At 36.4% G+C, this 14,713-nt stretch overlaps 1 protein-coding gene across 14 annotated transcripts in view; it reads right to left on the bottom strand.

Moving 5' to 3' along the window:
- The window catches only part of RYR3 (ryanodine receptor 3), a 300,041-nt gene that overhangs the window by 194,406 nt on the left and 90,922 nt on the right, over positions 1-14,713 (bottom strand). For all 14 annotated transcript variants that reach the window (XM_072428468.1, XM_072428475.1, XM_072428469.1 and 11 more), the window contains 9 exons: positions 14,488-14,600; positions 11,455-11,560; positions 9,769-9,862; positions 8,810-8,884; positions 8,557-8,713; positions 7,124-7,288; positions 6,091-6,212; positions 4,377-4,566; positions 2,373-2,508 (listed from right to left, as the gene is read on the bottom strand). In XM_072428468.1, coding sequence (XP_072284569.1) covers positions 2,373-2,508; positions 4,377-4,566; positions 6,091-6,212; positions 7,124-7,288; positions 8,557-8,713; positions 8,810-8,884; positions 9,769-9,862; positions 11,455-11,560; positions 14,488-14,600 — 1,158 coding nt within the window. The remainder of the gene's footprint in view (positions 1-2,372; positions 2,509-4,376; positions 4,567-6,090; positions 6,213-7,123; positions 7,289-8,556; positions 8,714-8,809; positions 8,885-9,768; positions 9,863-11,454; positions 11,561-14,487; positions 14,601-14,713) is intronic.

The following is a 14,713-nucleotide window of genomic DNA, read 5'->3' as shown; positions in this document are numbered from 1 at the left end:
ATGCTGGGGATGTCTTTCTGTGTGAGAAGGCTCCTGTAACAGAGGGGAGTGGGGAGGGAGACAGAGAGGACGGAAGAGCAGTCTGAGGTGAGCACAGAGCTGGGCAGTTTATTGTGCAGCAGTTCTTTTTCTTGTGCAGCACGTACAGGTGAACTGTAGCTTTCCTGTCACTATATTCTTGTACTGCAATGCCTGTGCAATGTTCTGCCATTCAATGTCTCATTAGCTCCAGTCACTTCTGTGTCATACTCGGTATTTATATAAATAAATATATGTTCAACATTTTTTTTTGTTGGTAGATCATTTTGACTTGGTCATTTAAAAAGTAGCTTGGAAGCCCAAAAGTGTGGGCACCCCTGGAGTACACTATAAAGTAAATCTCCTTTTCTCGCATTACCTTAAATTACAGTAATCCATTCAGAGGATTCTTAAAAACTACGTCCAGAGTGTGTGTATGATTTTAGTATATAATAGAGTATTAAAACCCAGTAGTAAAAATTAACAGCGAACCACATCTTGGAGAAATATACAGTTACCAGAGGAGATAACATCAACAAATCAAGCTTTTGGTACTTTTCTGTGATGGGAGGGTACTGGAGAAACTACTTTTCTTTTCAATTCTACAGCACAGGCAAAAAGTATTTTTCTTGTTTTTTTGTTTTTTTTACATAACATGGGAAAGAGAAGAGGGATAAAAAGAACACAAAAACTGGAACTTAAAAAAAAAATTCAAATTGAAAAATAATTTAACATGGACTTTTACTAAATTTCACTATGTGGAATTCAGTTGGGTAATTGGAGTTTGTTTTGAATTTGTGGTCACAATTGTGGTTGGATTTTTTTTTACTATTAGTTAGCATTATTGTGACAGATACCCTTTCTCTTCCTCAAAAGACAACCCCACCACGCATTGCTTCTCTCTCCTCCTGGTATTCACAAAAGACAAAACAATGACAGGATTTATTTCCTGAGTGGTTAAGAGGAGAAAGAGGTGGAGACATACCCATGGTGCCGGTCCATAAAATCATTTATTAAAGATTTATTAAAGCTCTCCAAGGCTGGAGAGAATACATATTCATCTGTGAAGCTGGGTTATCCAGCAAACCTTTAATGGATCTGGTCCAGAATTATAAACATTTGCTCACAAATAGAAATGACTTTTAGGAAATCCATTCCAGGTCTGCTGGATCATCCAGCTTCACAGATGAAAGTGTATTCTCTCCAGCATTAGAGAACTTTAAAAAATCATGGCCAATACCTGAGGTGAAAAGACAAAAATTAGGGCCCTTTTCTCTAGCTGCACTACTTTGTCAGTCTCTGTCTCTTGTTTTCCCTCTGTCTGCACTATGATTTCTTTCTCTCTTTCATTTGGACTGTCTCTTACTGCCTCTCTATGCTCTTTTTTTCTCTCCATCTAATATAGTCCTACTCCATGCACTTCAGGCTTTCATTTCTTCTGTAATACTTTGTTGTCTTTCTCTCCTAGGTTTGATTTCTCGTGCCACTATGCATACTCTCTGTGCCTCTTTATTTCTCTTTTCCTGCACCACTTCAGTCCCTTTTTTATGCCACTTTAGTCTATCTTTTAGCACTATTCTTCTGTCATTTTGGTCTCATACTCTATGCATCAATTTTTGGGGACTACAGGAAAGCTTTAAAATCCTGCACACTGTGGGGAGAATAGGAAAGCTGAGTACACACTATCAAGCAATAGAAAGTTAAGTAACACTAATGGGAGTTATTAGAAAGTTGGGAATCTTTTTGGAAGCACTAGAAAGCTGGTATATACTTTTAGTAGTGCTGAAAAACAGAGACATTTTGGGACCACTGGAAAGCTGAAAAGTACTTTGGGTATGCAGGAAAGTTGTGAAAATGTCTAGGAGCATTGGAAAGCTCTAAAACAAGGCATGCGAATATAATATGGGAGGGAGCTGTGGCATATGTTTTTCTAGTAGGGGGCATAGTCTACTTTCTGATGGCAGCCTTGTCTGGTATTATCAAAGGTGCCTTACCATAATCTATATTTAATTGTATAGAGTTAATTAAACATCATAAAGCTTTTACTTTGTAGGATACAGGATAATAGGGAAAAAAAGGCCCTTTTGAAGCATTAAAGTTGTAATTTACACAGTGCCGTTCACAGCTCAAAGAACTGTGTCTTTTCACCTACAATCCCTGTCTGTTCTCCTGCCATTCCCTTTACTTTTTGCATTGTAGGTAATGAGGCCAAAAGCACCCTCATGAACTTCTTTAAACAAGAACAAATGTAAAATCCAGCACAAACAGGCAATGACTTTTACACAGGAAAATATTGAACCTAAATCTACCAACAAGCACTCAAAACTGTATATATTTTAAAAATGATCAGTTACCTAGCAATTCATAGAGAAGGTTTAGTATTTCTTTCCATGCTGGCCCAGCTTTTTCCCCAATAAATTCACCGAAGTGGGCCGCACTACTGTACACATTAAGGCGATCAATGCAATTTAGTACTAGAGCCAGCATTCCCTAAAGAGGAAACAGAATGTCATTTGGTGAAACAACAAATGGATTAATCAAATAATAATTGCATTCTGTGCAGCAGTAACAATCAATTGTGGGGCATTTAGTTTCTGCTAATTATTGGAATTAGAATCATACCACTATCTTCGCCCAAACTCACTATGGCTAACAGCACAGTAACAAAATATTCCAAGAGATATGCATTTAGTAAGCTGCTAAACATAGATTACATTTAAAAATGCTCTGATAATTAAGCAAACATAAATAGGAGTGTGCATGGTGCACTTTTTTGCCTCCAAAAAAATACTATTCTCATATGATATAATACATGTTTACTTTTATACAGAGAATGTAATTAAAAGGTTGGTTATATTTGTCAATTTAACAATTTCTTAATAATGTAAACCATAATCTATCATTTTGTAATATATCTGTACACATAGTTTTCAAACAAACTGTAGGGATACTTGAGGCCGCTGTACACTCATTTCATTAAAAAAAAAAGAGAACACAGAAATACATTTGGACGGAATGAGGTAAATAAACAATCTTAATAGCAGGGGAAGGAGAACAAAAAGAAAGAAAAAGGTGAATAAACCTTTGAAAAATAACAGTATATGAACATATAAAAAGCAGCCAAAAATATATAGGATAATATGACAGATACTATTCAGTGACCAAGAGGTGACAAGAACAATAAAAAATTACATTTATTGGTACAAATGTTTTGATATAAAACAGTTGTTACATATAGGAGATAGTCAAGAGGGTTAATTATTATTGTATAACTGAATCCATGGATGCCAGGTCTTATGAAATTCGTCCACTACAGTTAATTAATTTTTCATAGCTTTACTGTTTTTTAACTCTATGACTTTAGAAAGGTTTGGGGAATTTTTAAATCTCCATAAACTATGTGTACTAGCTGCAAATAGTATATGGCATACTAAAATACATAGTTATTGGGGAAAGATTCTATATCCAAACTAAGGAGGGCGAGAGCTGCTGAAGGCTTAGTAATACAACCTTTTCTGTCAGGGATGCATCTAAAAACTGCATTCCATTACTGTTAGATTCTAAAAGAAATGCAGACATAGAGACAAAAATAAATGTAAAAATAAATCTTAATAAATCTGATTATTTGTTTAACTTTGTTTATGTTAATCCCCCAAATAATATTTAAAAATAAGCAAACACTAACAAAATATTATTGTAAAAATGTAAAAATGGAATTCATAATCAAATATAGTTATTCAAAACAAGAAGAAAAAAAGAAGGCTACCTTCCTATGATTCAGTGTAGCTATCCAAAAAAAAAATCAGGTCTGCCTAACAGAAATTGGGATAGTTCTGGATGCACTTGTAGTTCTATAATTTCTGTTTTATAAGGTATAGGACAGTGGCGAAAAAAGAAAGAAAAGTGGTGGCTAATATTTTTTATAGTTAAGTAATAGGACAAGAAAAGTAAATAAATGAATAAAACAGAAGTAAATTCCTCCATACTCCCCTCTTTTCCAGCAGGTACTAATCTATCCTAGTTCGGTGCCCCATGACTAATTACTCAACAAAAACAAAAGACTTCAAGCATGAAGCATGAAGTATCTTTTATAGAAGGAGGCATATTATGTCCCTCCTACAATAAAAAAAAACCCAAAGTTCCATTTTAAGGCTGGCTCTACATCTATCCACTGCAGTAATGCATTGTAAAATGAGTTTTACTGTGCATTACTGCAACACACAGTTAAGTAAAATGATACAGGGATATTTTGTTCATTTGTTGCATTGCTTTGGAAGCCCAAGAACTTAGCATAGGCTAACAAACTATGATGGATGAAATTAGAATCAAGATTTCAGTACTGCTTTCAGGAATATTACCTCCTCTTTGAAAAGGTTCTGCCTGTTCTTCAGTGAACGGAGTTTGTTCTGTTTATCTTCATGTTCTAGATCTTCCTCTGGAGGCTGGAAATAAGCAATTAAGTCTTGCAGGGTTTGAACTACCTCCTCAATAGGCAGGGCGACGGGGGCTGTTACTGTCCGATTGTTCCCTGTCAGAGAATCCAGATTGCTAAAATAACAAAAAATAGATCATAAATCTCTAAACTTTTTAATATCCCCTAACTAGTTGAAATCGTTGGATGTACTACAAGGTTAACTTTGTGTTGCAAAAAAAAGGTCATATTTTAGGGTTCTAATTTTTAAAACTGAATCTGAGTGTCTGATTCCCTGTTTTTTAAATAGAGCCCTTAGTATCATCTCAAACAGAACAAATTTAAAATAAAATGTATACTTTTTTAACAGCAATACTCACTTTTCTGCAAACGAACACTGATAAAATTATAAAAAAAAAATAATTTGTTTAGGTTTATTTTTTGGCATTTTACTTTTTTCTATTTTTCATGAACATTTTCAAATTACACCATAGTGGAAAAAGTAAAGAATCCCCAAAACATAACCAAGCCTTTTCCATGCCTCACAGTAGGAATAGCATTACTTTCTTTGAAAGTTTCATTCTGAGGATATACATGTGATGTGACTTGCAGCCACTTCCAAGGAGATTTGTTACAGTGCCATGAAACTTCAAATTCTAAATATTATTAGTAATAATATTTGCAACAGTAGTCACAGAAACATCTAATGGTTGTGTTGATGATCTTAAAGGCTTTTGCTAAAATGTGCTTTTTAATGTTTGCTTTCTGACCACCTCTGACAACTCAATTTCTTTGGGCCTGATGTATGAAAGCTCTCCAAGGCTGGAGAGAATACACTTTCAGGGGTGAAGCTGGGTGATCCAGAAAACATGGAATGGGTTTTTTGAAATCATTTGCTATTTGCTTGCAAACGCTTTAAACACTGGACCAGATCCATCCCAGGTTTGCTGGATCGCCCAGCTTCACTGATGAAAGTGTATTCTCTCCAGCCTTGGAGAGCTTTCATAAGTCAGGGCCTTTGACTATTCTGGTCTATATTCAATGTTTAGTGTGGAATATTAGATGATACTTTTCTCCATTTATATAGGCTGTAGGAGTGACTGATGACAACTGGAGACATGTGATAACTAAAGAAAACCGCTACTTTAAAAAATCATTCTAATACACCTATTCATGACTTTTTTTTTTTTTCGGGGGGGACCAACAAATATCTCCAGCTTTTCAGGAGGCTTAAAGCACTTTTTTCGAAGAGATGTATTGATACTGACAAATGTGTCCAGATCTGCTTGTATGTAAAATCTCTTTGCCTGCCATAAATTCTCTACATATTGAACATCGATAGACGTACAATTCAGGCAGCTGCAGGGATGAAAAAAACTCCTGTGCAAAGGTTCATCATTCTTTTAGTCTAGCCAATCAAGATGCTCCATGACTACCTGACTCAGAACCTGCTAACCAGAAGCAGGAAGTACTAGCGATGAAGGATTAAGGAAGATCGTGGATGGCAAAGTGCTACAGCAGGATTGTATCATAATATGCAAATTTACTGTGCGTACGTACCTCCTCAGGCTCCTGTGAGGCTGAAAAGTTTACTTTCCTTAAACATAAAAGTAAGGCACTGTGTGTAGTAGTAATATTAGACATCGCTGAGTAATTCATACCTAATAAATTGACTGAACAGGCCTGTGGTGTTACGAATGATTCTTGCAGCCTGGGACTCTTCATGCTGACATTTCTGTAAAGTAACTCCATCATCCATATGACCTTCCTGGTGCAGAATTGCCTGTTCAGATTTAAACACATATACAGTTGATTAGTTAGGGTGTGATTTTTAAAATCAACTTTTTCGAATAACTCTTTGATTTTATGATCAATTACATCTTAAGTTATAACTTTTATTTTTTGTTATCTTCCATTCTATCCTATAAAGTGGACATGCTGCTACTGTGCACCAAATAAGGTCTGTAGACACTGGAGTGAGCAGCCATCCAGTGTGCAGCCACTGTAAGACTTTGGGTGAATCCGCAACCAAGCCAACTCTCCTGAATATTTTTTAGGTCAATGTGTTACTACCTAGGGAGAAGCTGACAAAGCTACATACACAGATGTGACAACGTAACTCAGACATCACTCCTTGCTCTTAACCTGACTAAAAGTTCTGGGGTTGATGGTCATTACCATTGAAGTGGTCATATGTTCCCAATAGTGGTTGCCTGCTTGCAAGTTAGAGGTTAGTGTACGATTCTGGCATACACTGGTATGGAATAAATGAACTCCCACTTGTGCTGTATCACTCCAGTTTGCCCAAAAACTCAAACCTAAATTAAGATCAGCAATGGAATGAAGAGAGTAGAGTTTCGCTTTAGGTTTGACCCTTAAAAAATAATAAAAAAACTCACTGTACATTCCTTTAATCTGGAATCTGCAAAGCTTCCTCCCCTCCTATTATATAATATTTTTCCCTCTTGCACTGCTTGCTACAAATCAGCAGAGTTGTTGTGCAAAGCTTTATAGCCTCCAGTTATGATGGCCTCCAGTTATTTGGTGCCTAGTATTTATTTCTCCTGTAAGTGACAATAAAACCCTGTGCTGCTTAATTGGAGCTACGTCCCCCAAAAGGACACCGGAAAGTTAAAGTCCATTTAAGATTTTTTATCTAATTTAAATGTGAACAGTTATAACTTGGTTTCTTACTCTTCTTTTAAGTGGTCCCAATCTTGCTGTTTTGGCATCTTGTGCTTTGTAGGTCAGCCACAAGCCACTGTCTACATGTTGGATAAAGCAAATGGAATCTCCATATTTGATTTCTGCTACTCCCATTCCATCGATGTCTCGCTTTGGTGCAGAGTCCAATTTTTCCTAATAAAAATGAAGAATGTCAATAGGAGTGTGCAAAATGGTCTGTTACACTGAAAGAAGTGCTATTTGCATTTTTAAGCATTTAAATTTACAATATCAAAAACTATGCAAATCTTCCTCTTTTACTCAACATGCCGACTATTCTTGACCTCTATCTATGTTCACAAACCTTTAAACTTCAGCTAGATTTGTCACATAAACCAGAGCCTATTTATCTGACCTTTGTGTGCTTTTGGGATAATTATAGCTTCATCAACACTCAACATTGCATACATCAGTGGTCTGTGACTCATAAGTTGTTATTGAGTTATTCTGTTAAAACAGCCCAACAAAGACAAAGATTGTGACCTTTAAAGGAGTGTGTTAAATATAGAGAGTTAAATTCTACAATATGCTTTTTTACTATGTTTTATTTGTAAGTGCCAGGCACCTGCTGACTATAAACAGATCAGAAATGCCAAGGTAGCTAGAAAGGAATAAAATTAAATTGAACATACATACTATGAAACCATAAATACCATTAGGGTGAGGATCTGTTAAACAGGCAGTCAAACACTTGATGTTTACATAAACTTGTGATTCTGTTGTTGCTCCAAAATTCAGTAAGAAAAACCCTATCTGTAATGAAATAATTGTGTCTATACGTAGAAGATGCTTCTATTGAGAACATCATTCTTTTTAAGTATTCTCTATGTTACTATATTACATGGTAAATGTTATATATTATAACCTCTTTAGTGCTTGTTTGCTATTGAGACCCCTACTGCTAAGCCAGAAATAGCAGTAAAAATGCTTTGCTAAAATGTTATGATTTTCTTGCTAACTTTACAAGAAAGCATGTGTGAAAGGTCAAATTTTTTTTTCTCAAAAATGCCGATCAGCAAATGTTTCAAATGCCAAAAATAAATTTTACACTAAAATGAATTTTTAAAAGAACAGTTTGTGTAAAATGTTATCCTTCCTTTATTGTGATTATTGTATTGCAATTAAGTTGAGAATGTTTACATTAGGGAACTTTATCAGGTATTGAGCCCTATTGGCATCTGAAATGATTTAGTGCAATTGGAGGGGACGTTACACCTGCTAATATAAATCATGAAACCCTATTAGCAAAGTGTCATATTAACTGATATGTTCCTTATTTGACAAATATTTGCAATTTAAAACCTGTCTTGTTTTTATGACAAGAGAATTCTCTTTAAAAAAAATACCTTTTTCCTAATGTATAATATACAAGGAAAACAAGTGTTGACCAGTAGGAAACTCACTTTGGATGCTCTGAAGCAGAAAGCTGATGATTTAGTATCTGACTTTGCACGGTCTTGTAGCACTAGTCCTTGGTCCTCTGTGAGTGCCAGATATTGCCCAGTTGTAATATGGCGAAGACGGAATGTCTGCCCCCATCGGATGTGACTTCCACTCCAACTAAATTTAAAAAAAAAGGATGAAAAAGTTCAAGCTTTACTTTTCAACTTGTACCGCAAGTTTATTAAGAACACAAACTTTATTAGGTAACGTTACCTGATTCTGAGGGGTTCCACTCTCCATAATGACCTGGCTCGGACACCTGCTCCACCTGCTTCATAATTTACTTTCCTAATAAAGGGAAATTTGAAGAGGAGCATAATGCACAGGAAACTGACATAAAATGAAGCCAGAACTAAGGGCTAATAATTAAAAAAATGTATATTAAACATCTTCACTGTGTTTTTCAAACTGTGGTATATAAACCATGGTACTATTTTACTACACGTGTTAAAAAAACAAAAAGTTCAGGGATGTCGGTTTAAGACAGAAAGATTGTCATGTTTGTAATGGAAAAGGGGGAGTCTGTTGGCAAGTTATAATGATATCTATTACAGGTAAAGTTACTACACAACACATTCACCAGGTATCAGCAACATTTTCTTGAGTTTACAAATCAGAAATGTTATAGCTGCTGGGGCCAAGTCTCTTTGTGAAATTTGATGCCCGGAGAAGGTGAAGCACTGACTTCAATAACTACCCACTGATTTCTACAGACCGCACACACAATAGATTTAACACACCTCCTCCAAATCCCTCAAATATTTTTTTGGCATTCCTGCTAATCCTAAGATTTCATGAATGAGAAGGGGAAATGGTTGGCAAGGTAACCAGATTTCTCTCCAGTTTATAAATATAACCCTCAATCTATCAGTAATAAGGCCATATTTGAGACAAAGAAAAATGTGTGGAGCAACATTTTATCAGCAAATACAGAAATCTGAAAATAAATTAACTTTTGCTGTGGTGAGCATGGCCTGAATGCTTTGCTTGGCCGCTTAACCATTTGATCTTTCTAATGTTAATATATATGTTTGGCCAAATCTGGCAATGGCCTGGCCATTAAAAATCTAGGCAGATCCACCAGATCTGCTGGGATTTGCTGCCATGAATTTCAGATATATAAAGAATAGAATTCTCAGGAAATACATTTGAATAAGCACATGTCAAATCACCTATGCTGGGCCTCAGCTGGGTCGGTAGATGGAATCGTCAAACACTCATCATGACCATGGAAAAACCTGACAACATGTCCACCAAGGAGATACCCTGAAATATATACACAAGTGGAAAGTATAGCAAGGTGTATAAGAAAAAAAATCTAAATATATGATATATGAGGCAGCATATCATAACCGATGTAATATATTTTGTTATAATTCCTTTTTATTCCATCACCAGCAAATAATAAGGAACAGGAGAACAAACAAAAAAAATACAAAGAATTTCTTCAGTGTGACATGTTTTTCTTTTTTGAATTAATATACAAACTTAGATAATTGCTACAGACATTTTCTTTAAAAATTATCATCCAAGATTTAAAAGAATCAATTAAAGTGTAAGTAAAAATGGAACCATAGCATATTAAAAGCATGTATGCAATCACATAGTAGGTGCAATGTAATCCACCATAGACTTTGTATTGTTTGTAGTTTTTTAACAGTTAAAGACTTAAAAAAAGAGTTCAGATTTTAGAAGGATTTTAAACTTAAAAGGTGAAATCCCCAAAAGGTAGCATGTATTCCCAACCTTCCTCACAGACACTAATTAGGGTGTCACTTAATGTGTTTACAGGGTGTTACATAGGGTGTTTACAGATAGATTCCCCCAGGTGTTAGCCTGTTTAGCATTATGGGAAACCCATGGGGTCCTTTGACAATACTATTTGCATTTGTCATGTCTTAGGAGTTTAAGTAGAACCCTAAAATCTGTGAAATCATGTTTTCACTGGATACCTTAATAAGCAATTAGAAACCAGCATCTTTTTGAACTTTCCAGCAGCCACACAAAGGAGACATATCAATTTTAGGCAGAATTTGCTATTAAGTATGTGTTACGCAGTATGAATCAATTAACACCAATGTTAAGCTTTTTACATTTGTATATGGTATGAATAGTGCTGCTAGACAAATGTAGAAATGTTGTCAGGCCACCTGCAATTTAATTTATATTGGAGATTTAAATGTCTTGAAACTGTATAAACAAAAAGAATCACTCTGCTTCTACAACAAGAACACTTTACCTGCTTTTTATCAGAAACATAACAAAATTCAGATCAGTTATAACAGTCATGATGCATAAAGTACTAGCGATGGTTTATCAAATCAGCTGGTTATAAACATGACTGTGACATTTCCTGAAGACAAATTATATCAGAGGTGAACAGTATAACACAGAGATAAAAAAAAAAGTCTAATAGAGATGACACTTATCAATGTGCGTCATATTTAGATCCTTAGGGCATTGAGCTCAGCATGATATGGATAAAGCAGAGGGGCTTTGCTGCTGCTTTCAATACTAATGGTAGATCTGGTGTTTCAGGCCATTTAACTATGGTTTAAAATAAAAATTCAGACTCACAACCAAAGAACGGAAAATGCTAATCAGAGTTACATCTAATTTTCAGAAAACATATACACCGTAGGTGGATAATAAGAAGTCAGTTTTTCAACAAACTGAAACGCATAATTTTAGAGACACATTTCATAAATCCATATTGTAAAATGTTTATGAGGTATTTTATTCCATGATAATTTGATACAAATTACACCAAAATAATATTATAAATCCTGTCTACATTGAATCAAGAAAGCAGTAATAATGGCATGTCCAATAAAGCTAATTAAAAGTGTAAAGCTGACCTTCCTCCACACTGCTCCCGGAGCAGGTAGGATGGACATTCCACAGGGTTTGCATAAAGGAAGCATCCACCTGAATATTACCCATTCCATTGGATATGGAGAGATGCTATGGAATAAAAATTAAAATTGTTCACACTTAACCACATTTCTAAAGATGTTAAAAACAACATTGTATAGATTCTGCAAAAGTTATCAAAAAAATGTAAAACTGCCCTTTGTCCTGGGGTAAAACAATTTGGTTGGCATCAAAAATAAGTTCCCCATTCAATACATTGTTGGCATAAATAACAGACAGCAGTTTTGACAAAATTCCCGTTCCACAAACATCCTGTTTAAATAAATACTGCCAGCCTTAGCAGAACAGATTTTCTCTTCTGGTTGACTTTTCAGCTCAAGCTAAAAATGCTTTAAAAGTTATCTTATCATAGTAATCACAGCCTAAATATTGTTCAAAATTTCTGTTTCAATTAGTTGTGTACTGCAGCAACAATCATCTTGCTTTTTATAAATACTAAATGAATAAGATGCATGCAAACTGATTTTTTTTATAACATGAGATGTTTCCACTAGAAAAGTGACCAAAAATCTGTCATTCATTTTAAAACAATTTAGAAATAAAACATCTGTAAATGTGGGGCAATGACATTGAAAAGAGAGTTGTGATTATTAAATTAGGTTTTAATTACCTGATATGTTTAAGACAAAAACGCTATGAGCTAACGCAGGGAAAACTTGATTCAATCAGACATGCGTGTTTAAATAGTAATGGCAAGGTAGAACTCAATCTGTCAGTAAAAATGCATTTGGTATGCAACAGAAAAGAGACAAGGTGGTTCTAAAGGACCTAAACTGAAACATATATCAACCAACTGAAGCTGTGACAGGGGGAAGTACGAGGGGGTGGTGAGAAGTTCCTGGCTTTGTCCCCTTCCAGATGAAACAGAAAAATGAGTGTGGGGGCATATGACAGCCTAATATCTTAGTATGTAACTGTGCAAATATCAGGTCTTTGCGATTCTTAAAACTGTTTTTTCTTTCAGTGAGAAGCTGTGATGGCAGAGGCACAAGCAAGTTTCCCGTCATTGGAGTCACATGTCGTCATGAAGTTTTTGTTTTTCCAGGGAAAGTCAGCAAAGGACATTCACACTGAGATGTCACAAACACTGGGGGAGAAGTGTCCTTCCTACAGCACTGTCAAAACCTGGATATCTCATTTCAAGACCGGGCATTTCACCGTTGAAGATGAGCCCCGCAGTGGGCACCCACCAACCTCAACTGACCCGGCAACCTGTGATGCTGTCCATGAGCTGATTATTGAGGACCAGTGAATATCCGCAAAAAAGATAGCCCAGATACCTGACATCTCACAGGAGCATGTTGGGTTTGTTATCACCACTATCCTTGACATGCCCAAGATTTCAGCGATGTGGGTGCCGAAATATTTGAACAGTGATCAGAAGAAGGAACATGTTGAAGCATCCAAAGCCGTTTTGGCCCATTTTGAAGCTACACAGGACTTTTTGGCTAGGTTGGTGACTGGGGATGAAACTTGGCTCCACATCTATGATCCTGAAACTAAGGAACAGTCAAAGAAATGGCGCCACAGCAGGTCCCTGCGGTGGAAAAAGTTCCGAACCCATAAATCGGCCAAAAAAGTCATGGCGTCCTTTTTCTGGGAGAAAGATGGTATTCTGTTGGAGGACTACCTACCTCAGAGCTCTAGTATCACTGGACAGTAATATGCTAACCTCCAGGACCAGCTGAAGGAAGCAATTAAGACGAAACGCTGTGGAAAGTTGACCAAAGGGATCCTTTTTTTGCAGGACAATGCATCTGCGCACATGTCCAACGTTGTGGCTGCCAAATTGAACACCCTGGGTTTCCAATTGGTCCACCATCCCCCCTATTCACCTGACCTGGCCCCTATGGACTATTATCTGTTCCCGGGTTTGAAGAAACACCTGAAGGAGCAACGTTTTGAGGACATTTCTGACGTCAAAGATGCTGCTGAGAGCTGGTTTGTGGCCCAACCAAAGCACTTTTATTTTAACGGTATAGAAAAGCTGCAACTACGCTGTACCAAGTGCATTCGTGTCAGGGGGAATATGTTGAATAAATGTGTTATTTCAGAACTTTGGCTCTCTTCTTTCTGGGCAAAGCCAGGAACTTCTCAGCACCCCCTCGTAGCTCATGACTCATTGGAATTAAACAATTAGTAAGCATCAGCCAACCTACCCTACTAAGGAAGTGTGAATTAACTTGCTAGGCATGACCAGTTTTAGTGATTCCAAAACTAGATTCAGATGTGGATGCTGGGTAACCCAGGCAAGGCACCCAGGGCACCACCCAGTGGTGGGGCAATATTTTGTTTTTCGCATACCCACCAACAAGCCTGCCCTCTTGTAAATCAAAGACGCTGCTCCCTTTTTTACCACTATTATGCAGTATTGAAGGAAAGATTGATGTAGTAAGCATAGCTTACCTGATACAATGCTCGAAATTCATGCAAAGGTCTGAATCCAGTGTTTGTAGTGAGAGATCACTGTTTCAATGCACTGGATTTAGATTTCAAAGAGGAATCTGTCAAGCAATTTATTGGCTAAGCTATAGGTAATACATCATTTTCTTCTAATTGCTACTCTGCATGTGAGAAGAGGAGCCTTGACTTTGGATTTAGAGAAGTGCCAGGGGAGAAGGCAGGATGGGAGACAGGGTGTCCAGCGTGTCCAACTACATATTCATGGCTTTAGTTACAAGATTAGAAGTTTTAAGCAGCACTTTCAAATAACAAGTGAAAACAATCAAGAAAAAGAAAACCAACCCCAGAGTGGTTAGAGCTGAGCTGAAGTCAGAAAGTAATCTCCATTTAATGTGACCAGGTTACAGGAAACCCTTCAGTTCCTGTTCCAGGAACAACTCTACATTACTAGCAAACTGACATTGCTCTATCGCCTACCTTGTTAATTTTGCTTTAACTGTAACAAATGTTACATATGCTACATATTTATTGTACATTGAAAGAAGAATACTTACCAGGTATCTTTCAGAGGACACACTGACTAAAATCAGATCATCTCCGATTCTAACCTTTTCACCTTCAGATCTTTGTTTGGATGCAGGATGTATTGTCCACCAACAGGCTTCTCCTAAAATCAAAATATGCTTCAGGATTATTTAATGTTATCCAAATTGTAAAAATATGTTTACAAATCCTTTTTTAAACAGCAAGTCTGGGTACAAATGATGCATGTTCATGTGG

Source organism: Pyxicephalus adspersus, chromosome 12 (assembly GCF_032062135.1).
Source record: "Pyxicephalus adspersus chromosome 12, UCB_Pads_2.0, whole genome shotgun sequence".
Classification (NCBI taxonomy): domain Eukaryota; kingdom Metazoa; phylum Chordata; class Amphibia; order Anura; family Pyxicephalidae; genus Pyxicephalus; species Pyxicephalus adspersus.
Note: the sequence above shows the minus strand (reverse complement) of the source record. Positions and strands in the feature narration are given on the sequence as shown.